The 21,978-nt window shown below is 40.6% G+C and overlaps 2 protein-coding genes across 4 annotated transcripts in view; both read right to left on the reverse strand.

The window, feature by feature from the left end:
• The window catches only part of LOC110472330 (ovostatin), a 34,140-nt gene extending 13,677 nt beyond the window's left edge, over window positions 1–20,463 (reverse strand). Inside the window, exons 1-17 of one of the 3 annotated variants that reach the window (XM_085573957.1) lie at window positions 11,919–20,463; window positions 11,761–11,833; window positions 11,084–11,267; window positions 10,596–10,752; window positions 9,419–9,471; window positions 8,518–8,538; window positions 7,311–7,479; window positions 6,656–6,740; window positions 5,733–5,844; window positions 5,271–5,385; window positions 4,961–5,070; window positions 3,658–3,816; window positions 3,075–3,302; window positions 2,697–2,754; window positions 2,092–2,237; window positions 877–1,026; window positions 156–326 (exon numbers count right to left, since the gene is read on the reverse strand). In XM_085573957.1, the coding sequence (XP_085430083.1) occupies window positions 156–326; window positions 877–1,026; window positions 2,092–2,237; window positions 2,697–2,754; window positions 3,075–3,302; window positions 3,658–3,816; window positions 4,961–5,070; window positions 5,271–5,385; window positions 5,733–5,844; window positions 6,656–6,740; window positions 7,311–7,479; window positions 8,518–8,538; window positions 9,419–9,471; window positions 10,596–10,752; window positions 11,084–11,267; window positions 11,761–11,825 (1,983 nt within the window). In that variant the 5' untranslated portion in view covers window positions 11,826–11,833; window positions 11,919–20,463. The other 2 variants (XM_085573948.1, XM_085573963.1) reach the window with 2 other exon arrangements.
• A 157-nt stretch (window positions 20,464–20,620) lies between these two features.
• LOC110472329 (ovostatin) overlaps window positions 20,621–21,978 on the reverse strand; it is a 29,510-nt gene continuing 28,152 nt past the window's right edge. The window contains exons 35-36 of the mRNA XM_077781288.2: window positions 21,244–21,318; window positions 20,621–20,815 (exon numbers count right to left, since the gene is read on the reverse strand). Of these exons, the coding sequence (XP_077637414.2) occupies window positions 21,266–21,318 (53 nt within the window). The 3' untranslated portion in view covers window positions 20,621–20,815; window positions 21,244–21,265. The remainder of the gene's footprint in view (window positions 20,816–21,243; window positions 21,319–21,978) is intronic.

The following is a 21,978-nucleotide window of genomic DNA, read 5'->3' on the forward strand; positions in this document are numbered from 1 at the left end:
GAAGATCACAGTAGGCACCAGAATCAATTGAAAATAGCAGTCTAAAAGGAGAGTTTGTCATGTATGAGTTTTACTGATAGGGTTGTTTGCAGTATCTAACAGTACATAAGCAGAAACTCACTAAAGCATATTTAAGTAATGTACAGGACATTTACCCTGATGAATTGATACACATCTGGGCCTAATCCAGACATTACAGGTGTGTAATACAAGCCTTTGTGAAAGATGTGGTCAGATGAGACACAGGGCTCTTGGGAGTCTTCTTCTAGATTGAACCCATGGAACACGTAGCCTTGAAAGTCTTGTAGGGGATGCAGGCTGTATACCTGTGAGGGGTAAGGAAACAGGAACTGTGTGTGTGTAAACATCAGCCTTACTTACACAATCAAATACTACAAATTGCCAAAACTGAGATGACAGCCTGTTTGAAACTGTGTTCTGTTTCCTGGACTAGGAATGGCTGGGATTAGAGAGCAGTGATCAGTGGCACAAAGTCTAGCTGGAGGCCAGTAACCAGTGATGTACCAGGGTACTCCAGTACTGGGTCTAATCTTGCTCAGTATCTTCCTTGATGATCTGGATGTTGCAGCAAGAGTCTACCCTCACAAGTTTGCCAACAACACAAAACTGGGAGTACTGGGCATGCTGGAGGGCTGTGCTGACAGAGACCAGTCACAGGTTAAACTAAATCCCAGATGAAAGAGGATTTACAATCCACAGGAAACAAAATCTGTTTATTGCCTACTAGAGATGTTTATGACCAGCACATGCCAGAAGCTGTAAAACTCTTAACTCAGTCTAATGATCTCAAATGGAGAGACACTATAATGGAGGAGGAAGAAGAAGTGGAAGGAGATAAGGCATTTGGCAGCTTACCATTTCCATGGACAGCTCTGTCTCTGGCTTCAGGAGCAGCACACTCTGATCCACTGCCCTCACAGCACAGAAGGAGTTGGCAGCAGCCTCAATGACCAAACTGACATTGGAAGCTGGCTGCATCTGCTTTTCAGAGAATTCCAAGTGGACCTGAAATTCATCAAACAGATGTTGGCATGGCTAACCCATGCTGCAGGGGCTCCTCTGACTGTGTGTGAGTGGAAGGATTTTCTATTAAAGCACAGCAAGTTCTGCCTGGAGGAGAACATCTGGTCTCCACTATAGCTGTTGACCAGGCCTCTGTTATAACAGGGACTTAGGGAATAAGCACCCTTAGATTCCTGTGATAGCTTAACCGAAGCCTACCTCAAGTGATTTAGAACAAAGTGTGATTCTTTTGCTGTCATTATCATTATTCTTTTGCTGCCAAACTGAACCTGATTATGACTTGACTGAATGTAATAATCCCTACAGTGAACAAATAATATTTTTCCTAGGTCTGTGGCCCATGTTAGCAAATGTATAAAACAGATTTTGGATCTATTCAGAAAAAATCTGTTTCATGTTTGTTTTAGATAAGAGGAAAAAAATGGGAGGGGCAACTAGAAATATTTTATTTAATGTCTCTTGGTTTGTCTTGTTCTACAGATTCATGTAATTTAGCTTTTAGGAGCTAAAAATTAGAAAAATATTACTGGTGAAATCTGAGTTTATAATGATGAATGAAAATGTACCATAAAAAGAAAGAGGAAGAAATACCTAAACCCTAGACTGCTATTTTGACTTTCTTTTCTGTGTGTATTTAGTTCTGCTAAACCTAAACTGCATTTTTCAACAAAAAAGTGTAAAAAATTAGATTGAATGATGAAGTGGGATAAGTCTAAATTGTTTTCACTATATTGAAGGATAGAAAGTCTAAAAACTGAATGGAAAACTAGTGGAGTTTAAGTGAGGCAAGAATAATTTAGGATTTATGTGGGTCTCCTGAAAAGTTTTTAATGTTAAAAGAAGATATATCTTCTGACAATAAGGCCAGGAGGTAGTGGTAGAGGAAAGATATAAGGCCAAAGAGAAAAAAGATAAATAGAAGAAGTAATGTAGAGATAAGGGGAAGAAAACAAGAAACAAAATTGGAAATTTCTTGTGGGTATATACACAAAGAATTTGTATTTATCTGACTGTAGGTAAGAGTTGTTATATCTTAGTGCCTCTCACCTTGTTTTTGAAACACTTCTCAACTGACAATTGAACACTGTCTGCCACCAGCTCCTTGTCAGGGTGTAAGGTGTACACCAGCAACCGAAGGGCTGGAGCCATTTTCTCACTGACCACAAGTGGAATGGTGAAAGTGCCATTTTGGCCTGTTAGAAGAAATAAATGCACCAATAAGGAAGGAATATCAAAGATTTACTGTAGTAGCCGCCAAACTCAAGAGGTATGTAACTGAACCTGTCAGTGGAGCAAGTTGGGCTTAGATGATAAACTGAACAATATTCCAGGAGGTGACAGGCCTGGGTTTCATCCATGTGGTCTCAGATTTATTGTACATTTGAACATGTGGCCATCTTCAGATAGGACCCTAAAGCAGACACTTTGCATTCCCTATGTCATCCTTTGGGAAAATCTTTAGAGAGCACTATTTGACTAATATTAAATTCAGTAATTGATGGACTAAACATGACTTTATAGTGATCTTAGTAGCAGTGCTACTGTCGTGGACACATTCATGGCTGGAGAGAGGTATGGCCCTTCTTATGTTGCTATATTCAACCATGGTTGCCTGTTTAAATGCAAAAAAATGGATTGGCAACTTAACTTACCAGCTTGGATATGAACTTTAATTTCTCCTGTAAGGACAATCTTGCCTTTTGCCATGCCCTGTGCAGAGAATATCAAGACATGTATGGGTTGGCAGAAGTTGGAGGGAGAAAGCGGCAATAAGATTCATTATGCATGGACAGGACAATCTACAATGAGATGATCTCAAATGCTTAAACATAAACCTTAGGGCATGCTGAATATTCCCACTGCTGCTGCTGGTGACATTGTTGCTGGCCATAAAGCAGAAGCAAAAGGAAGGGAAAAGGGGGGCGAGAATACCATGAAGATCACTCAATGCTGCAATTCCTGTGGATGGATTGCCAGATAGCTGCCCAGTAAAGCCCTTTCAGCAAACCAACCCACAGCCTCACACTCACCACATAGTAGAAGTTCACAGTGTTGATTCTCTTGTATCCTTCTGTGTTTAAGACATAGTGCACAGTAATCATCCTCTTCTGCCCACACTTCAGATCTTTCCACACGGGCTCAATCCTCACAAAACTGCTGGTCCAAGAGTAGAAGCGCTGGACGGAGAGAGATGCTTCTGGGTAGTAAGGCTCTATCCAGCCTTCATAGTGGCAGTGGTCACTGGTTTTATAAACTGCCTGAACAGGAGAGGGAGTGGGGAAGAAAAGGAAAACAAACATATATCACTAGGGACCTCATCATCACATTCTGACATCAGAATTATTAGTTAATATAATGCATATAGGTAAGAACTGCATCTAAAGTAAAACTGGTAAGGATAGAACAGCCTTGTAGGAAGCCATTGCATTACAAAAACTCAGATGTTTTCCTCACTCCTCCTATAGTAGTTTTTGAGAGCTGTACATAATGAAGAAAGATGAAGAAAGCATATTTTTATTGCCAGAATTGAAACCTCATCCCATCTTTTTCTGGGTTCAGTTTGAGAACAGCCATCTCTCTCTTTGTATCTATTCAGCCTTGTTTTGTACTCACTTTCAGATTGATCTCGGGATCAAACATTTCAGATGTGTCAATGCTAAACTCAGCAACACCATTATGATCCGTGGTGAAGTTGTCTGTATTCTTGTTATTGACAAATAGCTGAATAACCTCATTGGAAATTGGAGAGTTCTCTTTGTCTACCAGCTTGATCTGTAAAAAGGAATGTGAAACATGTTGAACATATTTCTGTACGCAGATACTGATATTTTGCACTCCTTTGCTCTTCAAACAGCAGAAACACTTTTTTATCTTCCTTCAAAGCAATACTTGACAACTGAAATTTCTGTCTGCACTTTCTGGCAGCTATCTTATGAGGTTTGGAGCAGGAGCTTCCTCAGCATCTGCTGCATCATTGATAATGTCTTTTTGTGGAGCAAGAACTTTCATGTATCATCTCTTTCCTGATCAGTCCCTTCTAACTATACATTTCCAGTTTAAAAATATATTTTCTTTTCTCCTTCCTTTTTTCCTTCCTTAGTCTTGAGAATCTGCTGCTGCTATTTTCAGTGTCTGAAAACATTTTCTCCACATCTTTGTTTTGAACATTTTTCTGATTCTGTCTACACTCTTTCTGCCATTTATATGTTAAACAAGCAAACAAACAAATAACAGATCCCATTAAGTAAATTCTATGTTGCTAGAAATGAGCATTCATTTTTATTTTTTTAAAGAAAAAGAACAGAGTGGGAATGGGAATCAAATAAGAAAGATATATGGACTTTACAGAGGGGAAAAAAACCCCACCCTTGAAAGACAGTCTCGCTTCCTTTCAGTGTTACTGGTCCCCCTTATTCTTTCCTCATTCACAAAAGAAGAACTGAAGGAGAGAGATTTATCCCTACCCTTTAAACCACTGACAGAATTATATGGGCATTGTCATGAAACAAAATAATGAAAAACCTTTCTGAGACAGAAACTGTTATTTCCTTGATTTTTTGTGTGTGCCCTAAATTCCTGTCCCTCTTTCTTCCCTCATCCACCAGTGTTTTTATTCATGTCTGGCTGGCATGTCATGGTCAGTTCTGAAGGGAGAGGCAGTGATTTATAGCAAGCTTAAAATGCAAGTTAGAGAATTGCTAGCTAATGAATTATTCTGGTTTCAAGTATTTCAGGAAGAATCAAACTCAGAATAAACTAATAGTCTTCAGTATTCAGAATTACCAGCAGGGCATTGCATGTGAAGAAAGAAGACTGGGGAGGACTCCCACCCCAAACAGTCCCCTAGATGTTGCCATCGTTGTTATGTGATTGCCTGTCAACTATCTCTGATACAAGTCCTCCAAGCTCTGTTTACCTGCCCAAAGTAAGGAATTCCTCTTCTGTAGTGGCGATCCATGTTCTCAAACTGTATGGTGCTCATCACCCGAGTTATGGAAATAACCCGAGCAGCTGTAAATTGCTGGCCTGGAAGACATGCCCAGAGTAATGAGAAGATACACTTTGTCCTGCACAGAGCATCAACAGAGTTTGCCTGGAGATGGTCACTGTGCTTGTAAAAATGACCTTCCTCAGGGAGACATTCTTGTACTCAGCAAGCAGCAGCTATCTCCTACTCTCCTTGACCACACCGCTTTTGCTGCTTCTGTCTGTCTGGAAGGGATTACCTGTTCCTTTCTCTGTCACAGTGGCTTTCACGTCAAGGTTCCTCATGTAACCAGTGCGGTGTAACTCAAAAATGTTGGAGCTGAAGACCTGGGAGAGGCAACCATCTGTCTCCAGCTGGACAGGGAAGAAAACAAATCCTGCTGTCAAGGATCATAGCTTGCAAAGGGTGTTGACAATACATCTTCTTTAGCAATGAAGCCTTTTCCCAGTACTTTTTACATGATTTATACATGTTTATGGGAAACTGAGTCATGGAGAAGAAACATGTCAATCCTTCAGGCCTGCAGGAAGCTGAGAAGAGAAATGAGGTGCTCTGAGCTCCTAGCTCATCATACAAGCAAAGAGATGAATAGGGTGAAGAGAAGCATCAAAGAGAGAAAGCAGAGTGTGATGGGCAATGGGAGAGAAACAAGAGAGAAGAGAGGACAAGTGTGAAGAGGAATGATAATTATGTATCATACATTTTTGGTGAATGATTGACAAACTGGGCTTTTCTTGCACCTCCCGTATGAATCAAAATCCCTGCACACACTGAGCTTGACTTTCCCTTCAATAGGCTGGCCATAGGTGTACCTAGGGGAAGAGGAAATATGATCTGATGAGGCCTATGAGCTAATGCTTGAAAAACAATCTTCAGCTAATGTGTGCAGGAATAGATCCAGGACAGCAGTGAGCTAGGAAGCCAGAGCATGGAATAATTTCACAGGTTTTTCCTAACTCTCCTGCTTTAACAAAATAGAAAATACAACTCAGAATTCAAAATCAGTTATTTTTCACACCCAAACCTATGAAACAAAGCCACTTTGAATGCAAAAACAAATTCCTTTATAAACATAATGAACAGATGCGGCTACTGACCAAATTAAGACTATTGTCTCCAATCTTCAGCTTAAACTAGAGTTCCAGGCTCACTGAAATCAAAGCAAAACTCTTCATATCTACTAGGGGATTAGGATTTAAACTCTGGATTCCAAATTACAAGATCTTGGTGTTGGTGTAAGCAAGGTCCTTCTGAAGGACCAAGCTTGGAGGGGGAGTTAGACAGCTGGAACCATAATTTCCCTGTTAGAATTTACTGGTGCTCTCCTTTATGAAGTTGTCCCTCTGACATGGGTTGTTGGGAGTGGACACATCCTTCTCTACCAGGAAACCTCTCAAAAGATTTATCTACCTTGTACAGCACCATGTGTAACCAAATTCTTATACAATAAAATGAGATGAGCACACAAATAAATGAAAGCTCCGAAGACCAAGTCAACCCTCACCAGCCTCTCCTGGGACCCTCCTTATTTTTTGGCTCCTTCTCTAAGCCCAGGCTCTTTCCCCAGTCCTTGGGAATTTCTTCCACTTCAGCATATTTCCTAATTCTGCACATGGTACTTACAACCCACAGACTTTCACTGTGAACTCCGAATCCAGGATTGTAAGGCTTCCTGGTGCAGTGACTGTGACATCAAACTTTGGCAACACTAGGACAGAGAGCGAAAAGAAAAAAAAAAACCAACACTGGCATATTATAAATTTGGAGATCCTACTAAGATGAAAGCAAAAATGAGACTATATCATATTGTTAGTCATAGAGGGAATGGGATCTCAGAACCAAGTGGCAATATGATTAAGAACTGGCCTGATCTGCAAAGGCTTACTGAAGTATTCCTGCAAGCCTTTGAAGAGAAGACAGGACTTCCGAAATTAATCCTGTGATGTCTAGATGCCTTGCAGAGTTTTGGTGAAGAAAGTTCATGGACATAGATGGGAAAAATTTAGTTTATCTCACTGAAATTTGCAATCAACTTGCTGATTTCTTGTGCAGATTATTTTGCTGGCTAAGTGTGTGAAAAATTGTAAATTTTTCTTGCATTTTTTTTACTGTTCTCTTTTTTTTTTAAATCTCCCCGGTTCTTAATGACAACTAATTGAGACTGCATTTGCCAGGAAGCAGCTTGAAGTTTTAGCAGTCAAAAGGGTTGCTTGATATGGGCTTATCTTTAATAATGTTTCCTACACTGAATAAAAAAAAAAAAAAGGGAGTTGTTTACCGTATTCCTCCACATGGAATGAGTGATTTGTTCTAGCTCCTGATTTCTTTGCTACAATAATTTTGTAGTTCCCCAGGATAGGCTCTTCAGTGAGTGGGAATTCTAGCTGAATAATGTTCATCTCTGACTTCACATTTTGCCACTGCAAGATCCTGTTGCCCCTTGGATCCTGAAGAAAAAAAAGAATACAGACTCACAGTTTTTTTGCCTTGGAAATCTTTTGCTACTAGCACACAAAAACCAGCAAGAAAGAAGAAAACAGAGCATGTTGCTTTAACACACTGGAGAAGCTGCTTAATGCACGTGCATTGAGTAAAATTGCACCTTTGTACTCTGATTATTCATGTTATTATTAATGTTGTTAGAGTCTCATCTATTGTTCCTGACTTAGGCATTCTCTGCCAGCCTACTTACCAGTCTCAATCATCAGGGAAAGTTGCACAATACTGCTCTTTCCTGCTCTTTAGTATATGTTGCTCTAGATTTGTGTCAAGAAGGGGGAGAAAGAAAATCTTCTTTGTGCTTTCCCTTCAGCCAAGTTTATCCCAGACAAATCTTGGCCTTTAGCAACCCCAGCTTTTTTCAGCTGCCAGAAGAAGGAAGAAAACCTTTCTTCTGCATTCACTGGGGTGGCATTTTCCTCTCAGTATATGTTATGCTAGCTACACTAAAGAAAACTCACTGACACCATTTCCTTGACTCTTTACAGCAACGGCTGGAAAAAAAAAAAACATGGGGAGGGCTCAAAAGATGTGTGTTCTCACTGCAAAGAAAATAAAGTCCCCTGACTTCACAGTGTAACATGAAAACTTATAAATATGCTGTCTAGACATGAAGTGAAATTGTTTTACAAATCCCCAGAAAATGCCATGAAAGTACTGACATAGTTAGTTGTATTCACAACCTATATTAGTTTTTAGCAGCACTAGAGTTACAAAAAGATACACCCCAAATAAGCTGAGAAAACTGGGGTAAGGGGTGGAGAATCAAAAGTAGACATAAGAACGCTGCAAATTTTGACTGCTGGAATGATAATAGGTGTGCCTTCCATGTCAAGCTCAAAGAGCATCCCTGCTTTGTGTTAAGGAGTTTATGTTAATTTCTGCTGTTGTACTCAGCAGCAAGATTTGTCTGTGTATGGACACATTCAAACCCATGTAAGGACACTTGCCCAGAGAAATGCAGTACAAAGACAAAAATTTCTTACCTGAATTGCAATCAAGGGGTACTGAAAGAGGAAAAAAACAGAATGGAAGAAGATATTAGGTGGCTGATCAAACAAAAAATTATTTTTCCTCAGCACTGTGAGAAGAATGTAACCAATATTAAGTATAATACCATTTATCAGAGGAGCTCATCTCTTATTTTAATCAGTTTAACAGCAATTTTACTTCAATAAGAAGCTTACATAAAGGAGAGAGATGAAATGAGAATGGTGGGACTGTTTCATGCTGGTTTTAGTGCAATCTCAGAGTGTTTGAGTGAGCAGAGTTACAGAGCTGCACACAAACCATGATTTGGGCTTCTTACTAACAATTAGCACCAGCTCTTTTGCTAGCACTGTGCTATCTCCTGCATTACAAGTGCAGGAGAGGAGGCCAGTGAAGACCCTTCCATTAATTTCCTTATGCACTATGAGCGTGAAGAGAGACTGCTGGCAGTGGAAAGAATATCTCTGAGGAGATTAATATTTGTGGCAGCAACTTTAATTTCCCTCATTTCTAAAATGGGCAAGGTGACAAATGGATGATTTACTGATGCATGCAAGCAACATCTGCTGAACTGTAAAAGCAGGGGACTGAACCGTGGGCTTTTTGGGCAGAGCTAAGATAATGTCTGTGACAGCAAAGTGGAGGGGGTTTTGAGCCTCTTTCCCAGCAATTACAGAAGGTGTTGTGTCAGGAATTCAAACTCCTACGAACTTGCCTTCTTCCCTGTGACTCTAATGAAAGGCTGGATTACAGCATGTGCATAGGAAATCAGGTTAATTCGTTGGCATTTAGTCTCTGCAATATCTCATTTTATCCACAGCAATCCTCTATGTAAAATTTGGGAAGAAGTTATCTCCCAGCAGTTTTAATTACAGGGCAATATTACTGGTCACTCACCTTCTCCTGAACAGGTTTAAAATTTAAATCCAGGGCTACAACACGAAACCTCACTGGAAAAGCAAGAAACAGGGTGTTAGCAGTGATCATTGTTTGGCTGAGCATGTTTTGCATTCATTAGTACTTTCAGTTTCACAGGTCTTCTAACAGTCCTGTTTGCAAAGGATGCACATAATAAAATGCATCTGAAGGTATAAGAACCCTATACAGACTTTGATTAAGGGTCTTTTCCCTAGCATCAAGCTCTTGTGTCCTTTCATAAAAGTTTCCTTTAAAGTTAGTAATGAAAAGTTTACTTTCAAGAAAGTTTAACCTCACAGAAAGGAATGACTGAACAAATAAGAACTGCATTACTGATTCATAATTTGATTTTGTCTGCTACTTGCCCCAGCTCAAAACCAAGCCATTTGACCAATAAATAACCCATATTGCACACCTTAGTGGCATGAAATTCCAACTGGTAAGCTTTTGTCCATACTGTGTATCTATGTAGATAGAACTGATCTGAATTAACGTAAAACTAATCTAGTCTAATGGCTGCATTATGTGACTAATCACTGGGAAGAAGTCTTCTTCTCTGGTTTCCTATAGCATGTGCTAGAAACCTTAAAGCCTAGAAATTAACTGAGGAATGAATTAGAAAAATGGAGTTCTGCTTAATGGCCGTGTGTGAAGCATGGATAAGGGGATAGCATAAGTGCAGGAATACAACATGAAAATCTGGAGTCCAAACACATAGAAGGCCAGAAGGTAAATAGCATGATTTTGTCTTTAGCAACTTGTAATTAATTTTAAAGTAACAGATTTCACTCTTGTTGTTTAGGCTAGTTTGATGCTGACCAGCATCACAGAGGGAAGTACTGTAAATCAGCAGGTACAGATTTAATCACCTCTTCCCACTATTCTGGCCTGTCATCAGTAATGAAACAGCAGCAGTGATGGCTTCTGTCACCTGGGAGGAAGGGATGAATAAAATAAAAGAGATGATGGGATGACAGTCTCCTGACATCCTGAAGATGACTCCCTAAGCTCCACAGCAAATAACTGTAATAGTTTTAACAGGAGCTCTGAAGAAACTGCTTAGAATGTAGCTCAGCCTGAAAAACATCAGACAGATAAATTCTGTCTGAAGAAATTCCCTCCTAAGGCCCATGTTATAGACAAAGTGGACATTCACCAGTCTGTCCTGGTTTGTAGATGGGTTTGTCTGTCTGCACGAAGACGATGCTGTCCGTGTTCCAGACCATCACTGACCGCCGCTCCTCCAGGCTGATGGTGCTGCCCTTGGCAGAGAAGGAAATGAAAGCCAGTGGTGCAGAGTGGACAGGAGGAATCTGTGAAGAAAGAAGAAACATGGGGAGGTTGTTAGTCTTGAAGTAATTTGCTCCAGAACCTGTTGAACAGAAATACCTGTGGCCTGGGCTCCTACAACGAGACACAATCTCACTTCAACCATCTTCATCACCTTTCTTGGGCTTTTCCTTATTAGTTATAGCTACAAAAAGTGCCTCCTTTTCTGTTACTGTGTTAATCTCCTATGCTTCCTTTTTCCTTTAACAAATCTTATTTCTTTCCCTGTTTGCTCCTTTCCATGCTCTCTGCTTTAATTTTCTTGTCCCTGTTTACATTTCTTTTCCATGGGGACATAAATTAAAATTAACTTACCTTGAACTTGAAGCACTGTAGACCACTGCTTGCTGTCATGGTTTTCTTAAAAATAGTGCTATTAAAAGAGCTGTATTCTAGGATTACTCTGACGGATACTGTCTCGTTGAGGTTAAGGAAATGCAGGCAAACCTGACCTGGAGAGTCACTTTGAAGGACAGCAGGCACCATCAGGACATACTGCCTGTGAAATCCCAACATGAAAGTGATCAATTTCATGTGTAAAGGAGAAACAGCCTCAAGAGGATAAACACATAACACCATTATTATTCAGTACCAACTAATTACTTTAGATTAAATAGGACACACTGCCAGTGCTCCTCACTCTGTCCTGCAGCTCTGAACTAGCTGAGTCCTGCTATTGCCCCCAGCTCTTGCCCTTTTGCTCTTTATCTGAGCCTTGGGCCCACCTGGTTTTAGCAAAGCACCCTGCTGTCACTACTGCTATTGCTTTTTCTGGACACACATCAGCTTCCGTGGAAGTTCTGCAATAGTGGAAGGTCTGATCATATTAAATGAGAATGATTCACTTGCCATCCCCATTCTGCTTTAACTCTCCAGATATAAAAGATGAGCCCCGGTGGTATTTAATTTTTAGACAAAAATCAGTAACACTGACTAGCACTGTCTTTAAAGCCATTCACAAATACTAATAGCAGTAGGAGGGTAGTTCTTACGGCTCAGGCTCCACTGCAGCTGTTCCATGCCAGAGAAGAATAGCCAAAAGAAACTTCAGCCACATTTTTCTCACTGGGAGACAGAAGAAAGAGATAAGTTCTCTTCCCATGAAGCAGTTCCTTGCCTGCTAGTTTAACAGCTCTGCAGCATTCCTCACCCAGTGCTCCAGAGGAAAGGAGTTTGCTCTTCAACTCCTCCCTGGCTCCTTCCCTTGATGTTATTGCCTTTATAAGTGCAGCAAGGGGTGGAGATCCCAGTCTATCCTACTCCTTGAAAGAACCTCCCCTAACACTATTGCAACCAAAATCAGCCCACCACCTCCAGACTGTAACATTTCACTGCACTTCTCTGAATGTCTGCACAAAATACCTTTAGTGTCTGAATGTCTGCACAAAATACCTTGTTTTCAAGGAAAGGGGCTCTGGGTTTTCAACTGAGACTTGTCACAGTACTGAAATGCACAAAGTGACCTAAAACCAAGAAAATCTGTCAAACCAGATTAATATTTTAGGGTTTTCTCAGTTGTTCTTGGAATTTATCAACTGGATTGACAGTCTGGGTGAAGTAGACCAATTTTCTATACTTTGTCACCAGATTATGGCTAAAATGATACATTGACTTATCTTTTCCCTTGCTTCATAGGTGTTTTGAAAATTGACAAAATGGAAAAATAGAGATGCTAGAAACAGAAAGAGATCTAAAAAGTCTTAATTACTTTTGCCTTAGCCATTGAGCACTTGACAGTGTTGTTGGATTCATTTCAACTCAGAATTAGCCAGTTGCTAGGTCTATGGGAGTTTGTGAGTTCCCTAGGTTTCCAGTTTTCACACCTGTGTGGAAGCTAATGGAGTTTTTTATTAGGGAGAAGGACATTCTTTTGTTCTTTTGTACTCTGAAGAGAAAACAAAGCACTCAGGTGGGCTGCTCCCTACAAGAAAAACAATGCTGGAAAGCAGTTATTTGATAACTGTAAATAATTTTTTTAATTAATGTTGGCACTGGATCAGTCTGGCATGAGGTTATGAAGTCAGCTCTCTCCACAGTAGCCTGCTGTACTTTGTATTTGAGGCTAGAACAGTGTTCATAACTCACCAGCATTTCAACTCTTGCTGAACAGCTCTTGCAGAGTGCCAGGGCTTTCTATCTCCCCCACCTCCCAGCCATAAGCCAGGAGGCTTGGGGTGGGCAAGGGAGTGTGAGGGGCCACAGCCAGGACAGATGACCCAAACAGGCCAAAGGGATACCCTGTACCTGCCACATGACACCATGCTTAACAACAACAGGTGGGGAAAGGAGGAGGAATGACAACATTTGTGGTAACAGCATTTGTCTTCCAAAGCAACCACTACCTTTACTGAGGCCTCACTTCTCAGGGAGTGGCTGGACATCTGCCTGCCAATGGGAAGAAGTGAATAAATCCCTCTTTTAGCTTCTGCTTTCCTTTTTAAACTGTTATTTCAACTCAGTAGTGTCTTTGACATCCTTTCTGGAAAATGGGAGTGAGTGAAAGATTGGGTGTCTGCTTGGCTGCCAGAGAGATATGGGTCCATGAGCAGAGCACCTGTATGAGAACACAATTTTCTCTAATATCCTGATATGTTTTATGACTGTCTATTCTAGTTTCTTGCTAGTCCGTGAAACTTTCTTCAATAGAAACATTGGGCACATAGGGTGGCTGTGAAATGCTTTCCCTTATGCCTTCAAATTTTTCACAGAAGTATCAAACCATGTGGAAATGGAACATAGCAGAAGTAGGAGGTGGTTTCCCAGAGGTCTCTCTGTGGCATGGTGTAGGTGCTTAGAACACAGACAACAGACTGAAGTTCTGTTCTGCAAGCCCACCTCACTGTCATTTCTGTTGCAGAGGATCTCTACAGATTCTACAGTTAAGGAGATTGCCAAAGAATCAGGCTTTATTTCCCTGCAATGGGATATCCATACCAGGAGCTGCCAATAACAGAAATTCACTGTCAAGGGCATGAACTTGAGCTGACGTGGAAAAAGGAGATAACCAGTATTGCAGGTTCTTGCTTTTCTTGACTTTCTCATGTAGTTATAAATATATTTGCAATGTAATAAAGTATTCATTTCAAACAAGTCAATTTTATAATCATCACAATCCAGAAGCTTTCTGAGTCTACTTTTGAATGTTTAATCAGAGGGTGGAGTGGATTGTGGATTAGGTGACATTCAAAGGTTGTAGAGGTAGAGAAGGGTAATAGTGCATAACTTACTGTTATAATGAGCAGGTGTTTTGTCCCAAATATAGGTTGGATTGTGGCTTGGGTCAGAAAATGCACTATTGTATCTCCAAGAACTGGCACTAGTCACAATGTCTTCTGTGCCCATGTACCTTCTGCACAGAAACCAAATGAAGGACAAACATTCCCTATGCATCCTCTATCCAGATAATTCACCGTACTAGTTTACAGCCTGCACTAATCACAACGAAGAAGGTGCATCTGCTAAGGAAATAAACAATGATCTGTAATAGAGAAGTTATTGAATTAACAGATTTGCAACCAAACAAGTCCCCTGGGTGAAAAAAAGGTACCTGTAACCTTATTAAAACAAAGGAAATCAGAGGTCATCCCATCTTCTTGGCCATAACATATAATAACTGATCTTTCACAGGAGAATCAAACAACATTCCACTGGATACAACAAAAAGTTGATTTTGGGGGCAAATATTTACAAAACCATTGACATTTGTTTTTTTATGATTTTTTGTCATTATTATTTGCTGACTGCATGTCTTTGCTTTTCAAATCCTATTAATTTTTTTTTAACTCAACTGCATATGCTTGAGAAGCTTGTGAAGATTGCTCTGTGGGGAAGTTAGAGAGATGACACTTCATCTGCAGGTCTGTATCTCACAGAAACATGGAATGGTTTGGGTTGAAAGGGACCTTGAAGATCACCCAGTTTCAACCCCTCTGCTGTGGGCAAGGACACCTTCCACCAGACCAGATAGCTCAGAGCCCCATCCAGCCTGGCCAGGGATGGGGCAGCTGCAGCCACTCTGTGCCAGTGCCCCACCAAGTTCACGGTAAGGAATTTCTTGTTCATAATATAATCTAAACCTTCTCTCTTCCAGTTTGAATCCATTCCCACTTGTCCTGTCACTATATGGGCTTTTAAGTGGTCTCTCTCCATAATTCTTGTAGCTTCAGGTACTGGAAGAGGTTCTTGGTTTTGGACAATGTTGGAGAAATGTCTGTATACAGACAGATTATTTTGCATTCTTGACTCGAAAGGAGGTTTTTGCCAGCCTAACTTTGAGTGTTACCTGAGCCATTAACTTCAGACCTTAACTTGTGCTTAGCTGTAGCACACAGAGAGATCTGTGTGTTTGTAGATGGAGAGTAATGAGAGGGAGCCTTGGCAAAAGAAGAATGTTTTGATTTAGTTAAATTTGATTTAGTTATCTTAGTTTAAAAATGTCCCACCAGCTAAGTACAAATATCTTTCTACCACTGAAACAGTCCTGCTGCAGCCATAGTTAGACACCAAGAACTGTGCCTTTATGGTTGTGGTTTGGTTTATTTGAGGCACTAGATATGTTCTACCAGTGCAAGATTATCTTTACAAATAAAACCTATCTTGCTGTGAAAAGCTATAGTAATACAACTCAACTGCAATTAATTTTTTCATATAGGGCTGCTTGGTCATAATCATTTTTGTGTATTTCAATATGATTTTTTGACCTTAAATTTCCCTCATTATTACTGAAAAGAGCTGTATATCTTTCTTGTGGGAATCATCAAGTGGCTTAAGGAAAATTACAAGAGTCTCTGGAGCTCCATGTTTTTTCCTGTTTTTGAAGCATTTGTGGCTGTTAATACTTCATATAATTCTAGTACTCCTTCTGATTCATGCAGTCTGAAGCCATCTTGGATGTGCCTGCAAGATCTGTAATATATGGGTGGTGTAGGCACCACCAGCTTTCTTGTCAGCAGGTTAATTGCTGCAGTCAGAAGTTCAATGCAAAAAAACCTGGCCATTACAACTACAAAAATTAGTTGAAAAGCACTGAATCAATCTGTGATTTTGGCTATGAATGCTCCCTACAACACCATCTTTAAGAAGATCTGATTGTAACAATTTGTTTAGACATGGTAAAGGTCGAAATGCTTGGTTTGGCCCAGGTGTTTGGGGAACAATGCTGAAACATGGTAACTACAGATAAAGTTCTGCTTGGTCAATAGGGTCTCTAGTCAAGCATGCAAGATTCCTTTCATTGTTTTAAGATGTGTGAGCCTTGGCAAAGTCCTCCAGCAGCTGAAAGGATGGTGAGGTCATAAAAGAAAATATGTATAGTCACATCTTGCAGTGATTTTGATGAGTGATGGAATTTTTTTTCAACAAAATGTGGTGGTGGGGAGGACTGCAGTTTGTTTCAGTGGTCTATGATGCCTGGAAAAGGCAGCCATATAAAAGATGAAGGTATTTGAAGGTCAGCCAGTTGCAAGGCTTCAGTAACTCTGTTGAGTGTGGATGGGTAATCTACAACCTGTTTTCAAAACTGAGACCTTTTTCCACATATGTGTGGAGGCTGAGATCTGAGCAGGAATAACTGTGAGCTGAAGTATTAAGCCTGTCTTTGCTGTGCAGTTTTGGTGACAAATGCCAGTGAATGGTGAGTGAAGCTGGAATCTGACTGCTGTCACTGCACCTGCCAAAGCCTCAGAGTGGATGCTAGTGGATATACAAATTATCTTTCCTAGTTGTACACAGATTACCTGGCAGTTTTCAGGCTAAATTATGCAGTGCTATAGTCAGGCTAATAAGAGCATCTGCATTTATTTTGGGAGTGCTTTGAAGTTTTACTGTCCTTGCATGGACAGGAACTAGAGTCTTTCAGCCCTCCTTTGTGGTCTTTCTGGGCAGCTTCAGAGGTTCAGTTCAAATGCAAAGAGGTCACCAGTAAAATATCTAAACAAGCCCCTAAAAAAATCTCTGGTTCTTAGTAAGTTAATTCTTCACACTTGCAAATATAAATCAAGTTTTGATTGCAGTGGGAAAAGAAAATACTTAACAATGAGTATCAAGTGGGGAACATTTGACATGTAATCCATAAAATGTAACTTGCTAATGTGGGACACCTAGTCTGGCTGCATGTTCCTCCCTAAACCTCCCATGTCAGCAATCAGCTCATGACTGGTACTGAGAAATCATCTTGTGTACCAAGAGCTGATGCAAGCTGCACATTATATTGTCATGTATTGGCTTTTCTGGTTACTGAAAAGGTGCCTGAGACCAGCTATTTCTAGCATGCTGAGGGAAGCCCAGATCATTCTCTGACCTTTTCACCTTTGATCAAACCCCTACCTCTTTGTTTCATTTCACAGCTGTGCACAACTATCCCCTCTTCATAGCTGCAGCTTCTGCACTCTGAAGGTCAAAGCATTTGCTTTCACTTCAGCTGACAACTCATAACAGGCATATGTAGAAAGAAGTAGCTCTCTGAGGCTTTCATACTGCAATGGCTTTTCTCTGCTTTATGGAAGGCCTGTTTTTTATTTTCATTTTGCAAAAATGACTCATAAATACATTGGAATGACAGATTTATAAGTGTTTGAGACTCCATTAGTCCCTCTTATTTTCTTCTCCTTCTCTCCATCAGTTTAGAGGGAAACAGGCTTCCCTGGCTGGTTGCCCTTCTTCTCTGGATTGGGTCAGGAAGGGTCATGCAGTTCTGCTTTCCCTTAGGAATTCAGCCATCAGCCAACAGATCCTACAAGAGTTTTACTGAGGTAATCATACTCAAGTATTTTCCTGCAGTTTGAGGCACTGTTGATGTAAGAGATTTGAATCATCTGTCTGAAGTGCAGGTTGGTCTGTGAGAAGAGCAGTACAGAGGAGCAGTGTTTTAACTTGTGTCTTTGGATGCAGTTTTATGGGCCAAAGGAAATTGCTTGGACATATTTTGGAAATGCTCTATGTTTAATCCAAGTGCTCTGCGAAAGGAAAGGTAGATCTCACTTCAAGGCTGTAAAATGATTTTATCAGAACTAAGAGTTCATAGGAGAAGAATGTAAGACATAAGACCCACATCTTTTAGAGCAGGGACTACCTCTTCTCATTTCTTAAAAGCCTGTCTTCAGTGTAGGTGTGATGCTGCTAGGATTTGAATGGGAAAGAGAGCTTGGGGTTAGGAGTCTCTCACAATGGGCTGATAACACTAAATGTTGAAGGCTCAGTCTCTTTTTGAGTACTTTGATCTTTTTGCCATTGACTAGCATCTTGCTTCTAAATCCATTTTTTGTTGTTACAAAGAATTTTTCTTTCCACTGCGACATCCCAGAAATTGAACTTGTTCCAGCCACATTATGGAAGGCGTGCAAATGCTATTCAGAGCCTGTAGCTTTCTCTCCCTTTATCTGTTATTATTATCTACTTGGCAGCAAAACAATACTCTTGTGTTACCTGATATATTAATTGCACTACTTTAAGGACGCCCCCCAGGGAGAGCCTGTTTGTGCCTTCAACCCCTGACCTTACGCCTGAAAAGTTTTTTGATTCATTCCCCTCACATAAAGGCTATTTTTCCTTTGTCTCCAGTGAAAATATATTCTGCAGCTATATATTGGACTGCTGAGCACTGTACAGTATAAGCTGGAGGATGTTTCCTTGATGAAGATTTGTCAGTCTTTTTTAGCTTTTATTATCTTTCTAAACAGCTGAGGTTTCCAAGTTGTCTCAGGGCAAACAAGCTGGCCTCATGCAAACATGGAATAAGAGAAAGTCCTGATGGTTCTCTTTTGAAGAACTAGGTTTTTTTAATTGTTATTGACCCATAAATGACCAGCACTAGGCAAAACTGTCTGTTGGACAGTACTGTGTGGAAATAAGGGCATGACTGGAGCATCACATTCATGCCTAGTGTCACTCATAGTTGCTCATAGCACAAGTGCTTTGCTGTTACACAAAACAGTATCAGAGTCCTGGCAGCTTATAACTCGAGGAAAAACTTCCAGAAACTGTCCTGGCACATTGCCATGTCTTACAGCAGATGGGTGCTGTAGAAACTGCACCTTTTTGCACACTGAAAGTCAAAGGGAAGATTGATTCATGGTAATTTTAGAGTTCTAGAGCATCTTTCTAACTATAGCAATCAGAGAAAACTGAGTGCAAATGTATTTGTAATTTTTGGAGATGGGATATGGCCCTTACTATTTTCTGATTGATTCACATGGTCCTACAAAGTCAGTATCTGAAGATCCTTTCATTTGTTACATCTTTTCATCTGACTTGCACTGAGGTTAAGCAAACTGAATTTGTGAAGCAGCAGCATCACATGATGCAAGCTCGATGAGAAAAAAATTGGGTCACTAGTTGCACTGCAGTTAAATGTGTTAAAGAAGTAAAAGAAGGCTGTAAAATGCAGATTTTGCTAGGTGCTGCTGGCATTGTTCCATCCACTCCCTCTCAGCCTAGTGTTTTGGAAATTTGTAGTAAAATTTAAATGCTGTGGTTTTGAAAGCATCTGCATTTCATATCAGTTTCCATCTGACCAGGCTTGCAGTTGGCCATTCACTGGAATGGCATTAAACAAAGGCTTTTGTATAGCAGCAGGCTGAGTTTACACAGCTGAGGAAGGAGGATTGAAATAGCCTGACTGACCCCTCTTGAAGCTCACACAATCTTTTTTGCTGACAGGGATGGGAGAGCAAGGGGGAGTTTGGGGTCAGTTGGCCCCTTAACATCTTCAGAGTTATAACTTACTTCTCAGCATGCGTCTGTCTGTAGCAAAAGTCACCACAGGTCTCATGCAAACATGAAAACATTGCTTTCAGTGTGCCTTTTTGGGTCAAGGGTTGTGCCCAGGGGTTGCTTCTGATGGGAAGAGAAATGCTGGTGATAGAAACTCAATGTTTTGAGCAGAATTAAAAGACTTGAAAGCTACTCACCTCACAATATATTTTTTTTCTCAAAATGTCTTATTTTTTTTTCACAAGGTAAAAATTCCACCAGAATTGTCAGGGAAGAAGCTATTCTTGTTTCTCAGTAAACCAAGTTTATATGAAATTAAAAAAAAAAAAAACCCCAAAAAAAAACCAAAAAAAAAAAAACCAGAAAGCGAAGAAAAAGCAGGGAACTCCATTCCCATATTTCTGTCCACCCTAAGGAGAATAACCAGAAATATAGGTGGCACATGTGATCTTAAATGTTGTTTTATGCATTGAAGTGCCCCTGCAGGCTCACCTGCGTACACAGAGCTACCACATGAAAAGCTGCTCTGTGCCTGGTGCTTTCACATGCCAGGTGGTGTATTTAGAGAGCTGAGAGAATCAAGGCATGGGGCCAGGTTCTCAAGGGTCTCAAGGCACTTAGCTCACATCAGGCAGACCCTAAATTCACAAAGAGCCTTAGGTTCCTACGTCAAATTCCTCATCTGTTTGGAGCAACTCTCTAGCTGCTTCCCAAGGTTTCCTAAGTCATGGTTTTGCTGAATTCAGCTTTTTTTGCTGGACCCCAGAGCCACTCTCAAGCTGAACACCCTTCTGCTGGTTATTTTCTGTTGGGCAGTTCTTAGAACAGGAGGCTGCAGTTGGTGTCATCCCCAGGTCCTCCCAAATCAAGATTTATGTTCTCCCACAGCTTCCAAATTTCTTTTGCATCTTTGTGAGATTACACTGAGCCCGAGGGTCTCTGTCATGACTCCCCCCTGTCACAGAGGCTCCTGCACTGTGAGGCAGGATTTGTTTCCCTTGAGCTATCCCTGGGCAAGCCTGGTATCCTACAGAACAGAGCTCTCAGGGTGTGCACTTCACTGCTCCTCTCCTACCATATCCTGGGCTGTTGTGCTCACCCAGCTCTAGACAGACCAAGGAGTGGAGGCTGGGACAAATACCATTGCCAATGAGAATGTTTTATTACAAAGGACAGTAAAACATGAGATGCTGAGCTGAAGGAAACATTTCTTTCTATATAGAGGCAAAACTTGCACAAAAATTGTCTTCCTATGATTAGAATTCTGTCATCTGTAGGTGATTCAGTTCAATTGCTGAAAAAGGTGAGGACCAAAGTAATTTCTTCAGGATTTTCCTTCTGGATAATGGAAAGACCAAAACAAGTAAAATCTACAGAAGCAGCAGCAGCAGTACATTATTCTCTAAGATTAGGATTTCTTAAGAGGAATCTATAGCACAGAACATACATTTCAAATGAGAACCTTTACAGAAATCTCCCACTGGAATATGGCATAAGTTTCAAAACAAGATGGATGGTCAGAGTCAACAATTGCACAGTATCTCCCTTGTCAGGAAAAGCACTTTGTCTGCAGTTTCTAATCCACACTGACCCCAATTCTTTTTGAAGTGTGGGCCAGAATGGGTCATTCTGATCTACAGCAAAATGGGATTTGCTTATTCCTCATTATTCTACATGTTTTTCATTGTGTTCCCAGGAAAAAAACCCAAGTTTCTTATCCTCTTTTTGTTCTACAGCTGCTTGCCTGATACTTTCTGAATCATTACCTCTTCTGGCAGACATCTGATTTCAGTTGGAAGTTGGGGAACAGGGAGCGTTGTACTCTGAAAGGGCATATTCATCTGGAAAGAAAAAAGGAAGAAATTTGTATGAGAGTGAGTAATCATTCTGACCCCAGTCTATCTGCATCTGTCATTAACATGCTACAAAACAGAAGACATTTGATCAGTTTTGTGTGGACTCCCAGCTGCCAAGGCACCGAGTTGTAGGGCTGCACAGTCAGAGACAAGTGCAGTCTGACCATGTTTATCAGGACACTTCATTGCTGTCACCATGCAAGATGTGGATCAGGTGGTAGAAAATGCACTTCAGGGTCAATTCTCTGACTGCTGCTGCTGCTGCTGCTAATCTGCTAGGATTCATTTTAAGAAAGGTGGTCAGGCACTTATTTTTCTACTTCTAGTTACTTAAACTCCTCTTTTGTTAAGTGGGACTATCATTCCTACTTAAGCATATAAATTCCACCAAGGAAGATCTTTTTGCTGCAGCCTACAATGATACTATTAAATAAAAATTAGCTAATGCAGTTCAGGGAAGTCAAGAACACTGCTGCCTTTGAGTGACTGATTTTAACCATCATGTCCAAACCATGGCAAGAAAGTGGAACCACATGTTTCTTTGTGTGTGTTTTGTAAGAAAGAAGCTCTCATGTATCACCTTCTTATCTGTTTTATGTTGAAATGAAGCAAGACATGTAAACACAGGAGGGCAGGAACTGTTTA

This window comes from Lonchura striata, chromosome 1 (genome assembly GCF_050655825.1).
Source record: "Lonchura striata isolate lonStrDom1 chromosome 1, ASM5065582v1, whole genome shotgun sequence".
Lineage (NCBI taxonomy): Eukaryota > Metazoa > Chordata > Aves > Passeriformes > Estrildidae > Lonchura > Lonchura striata.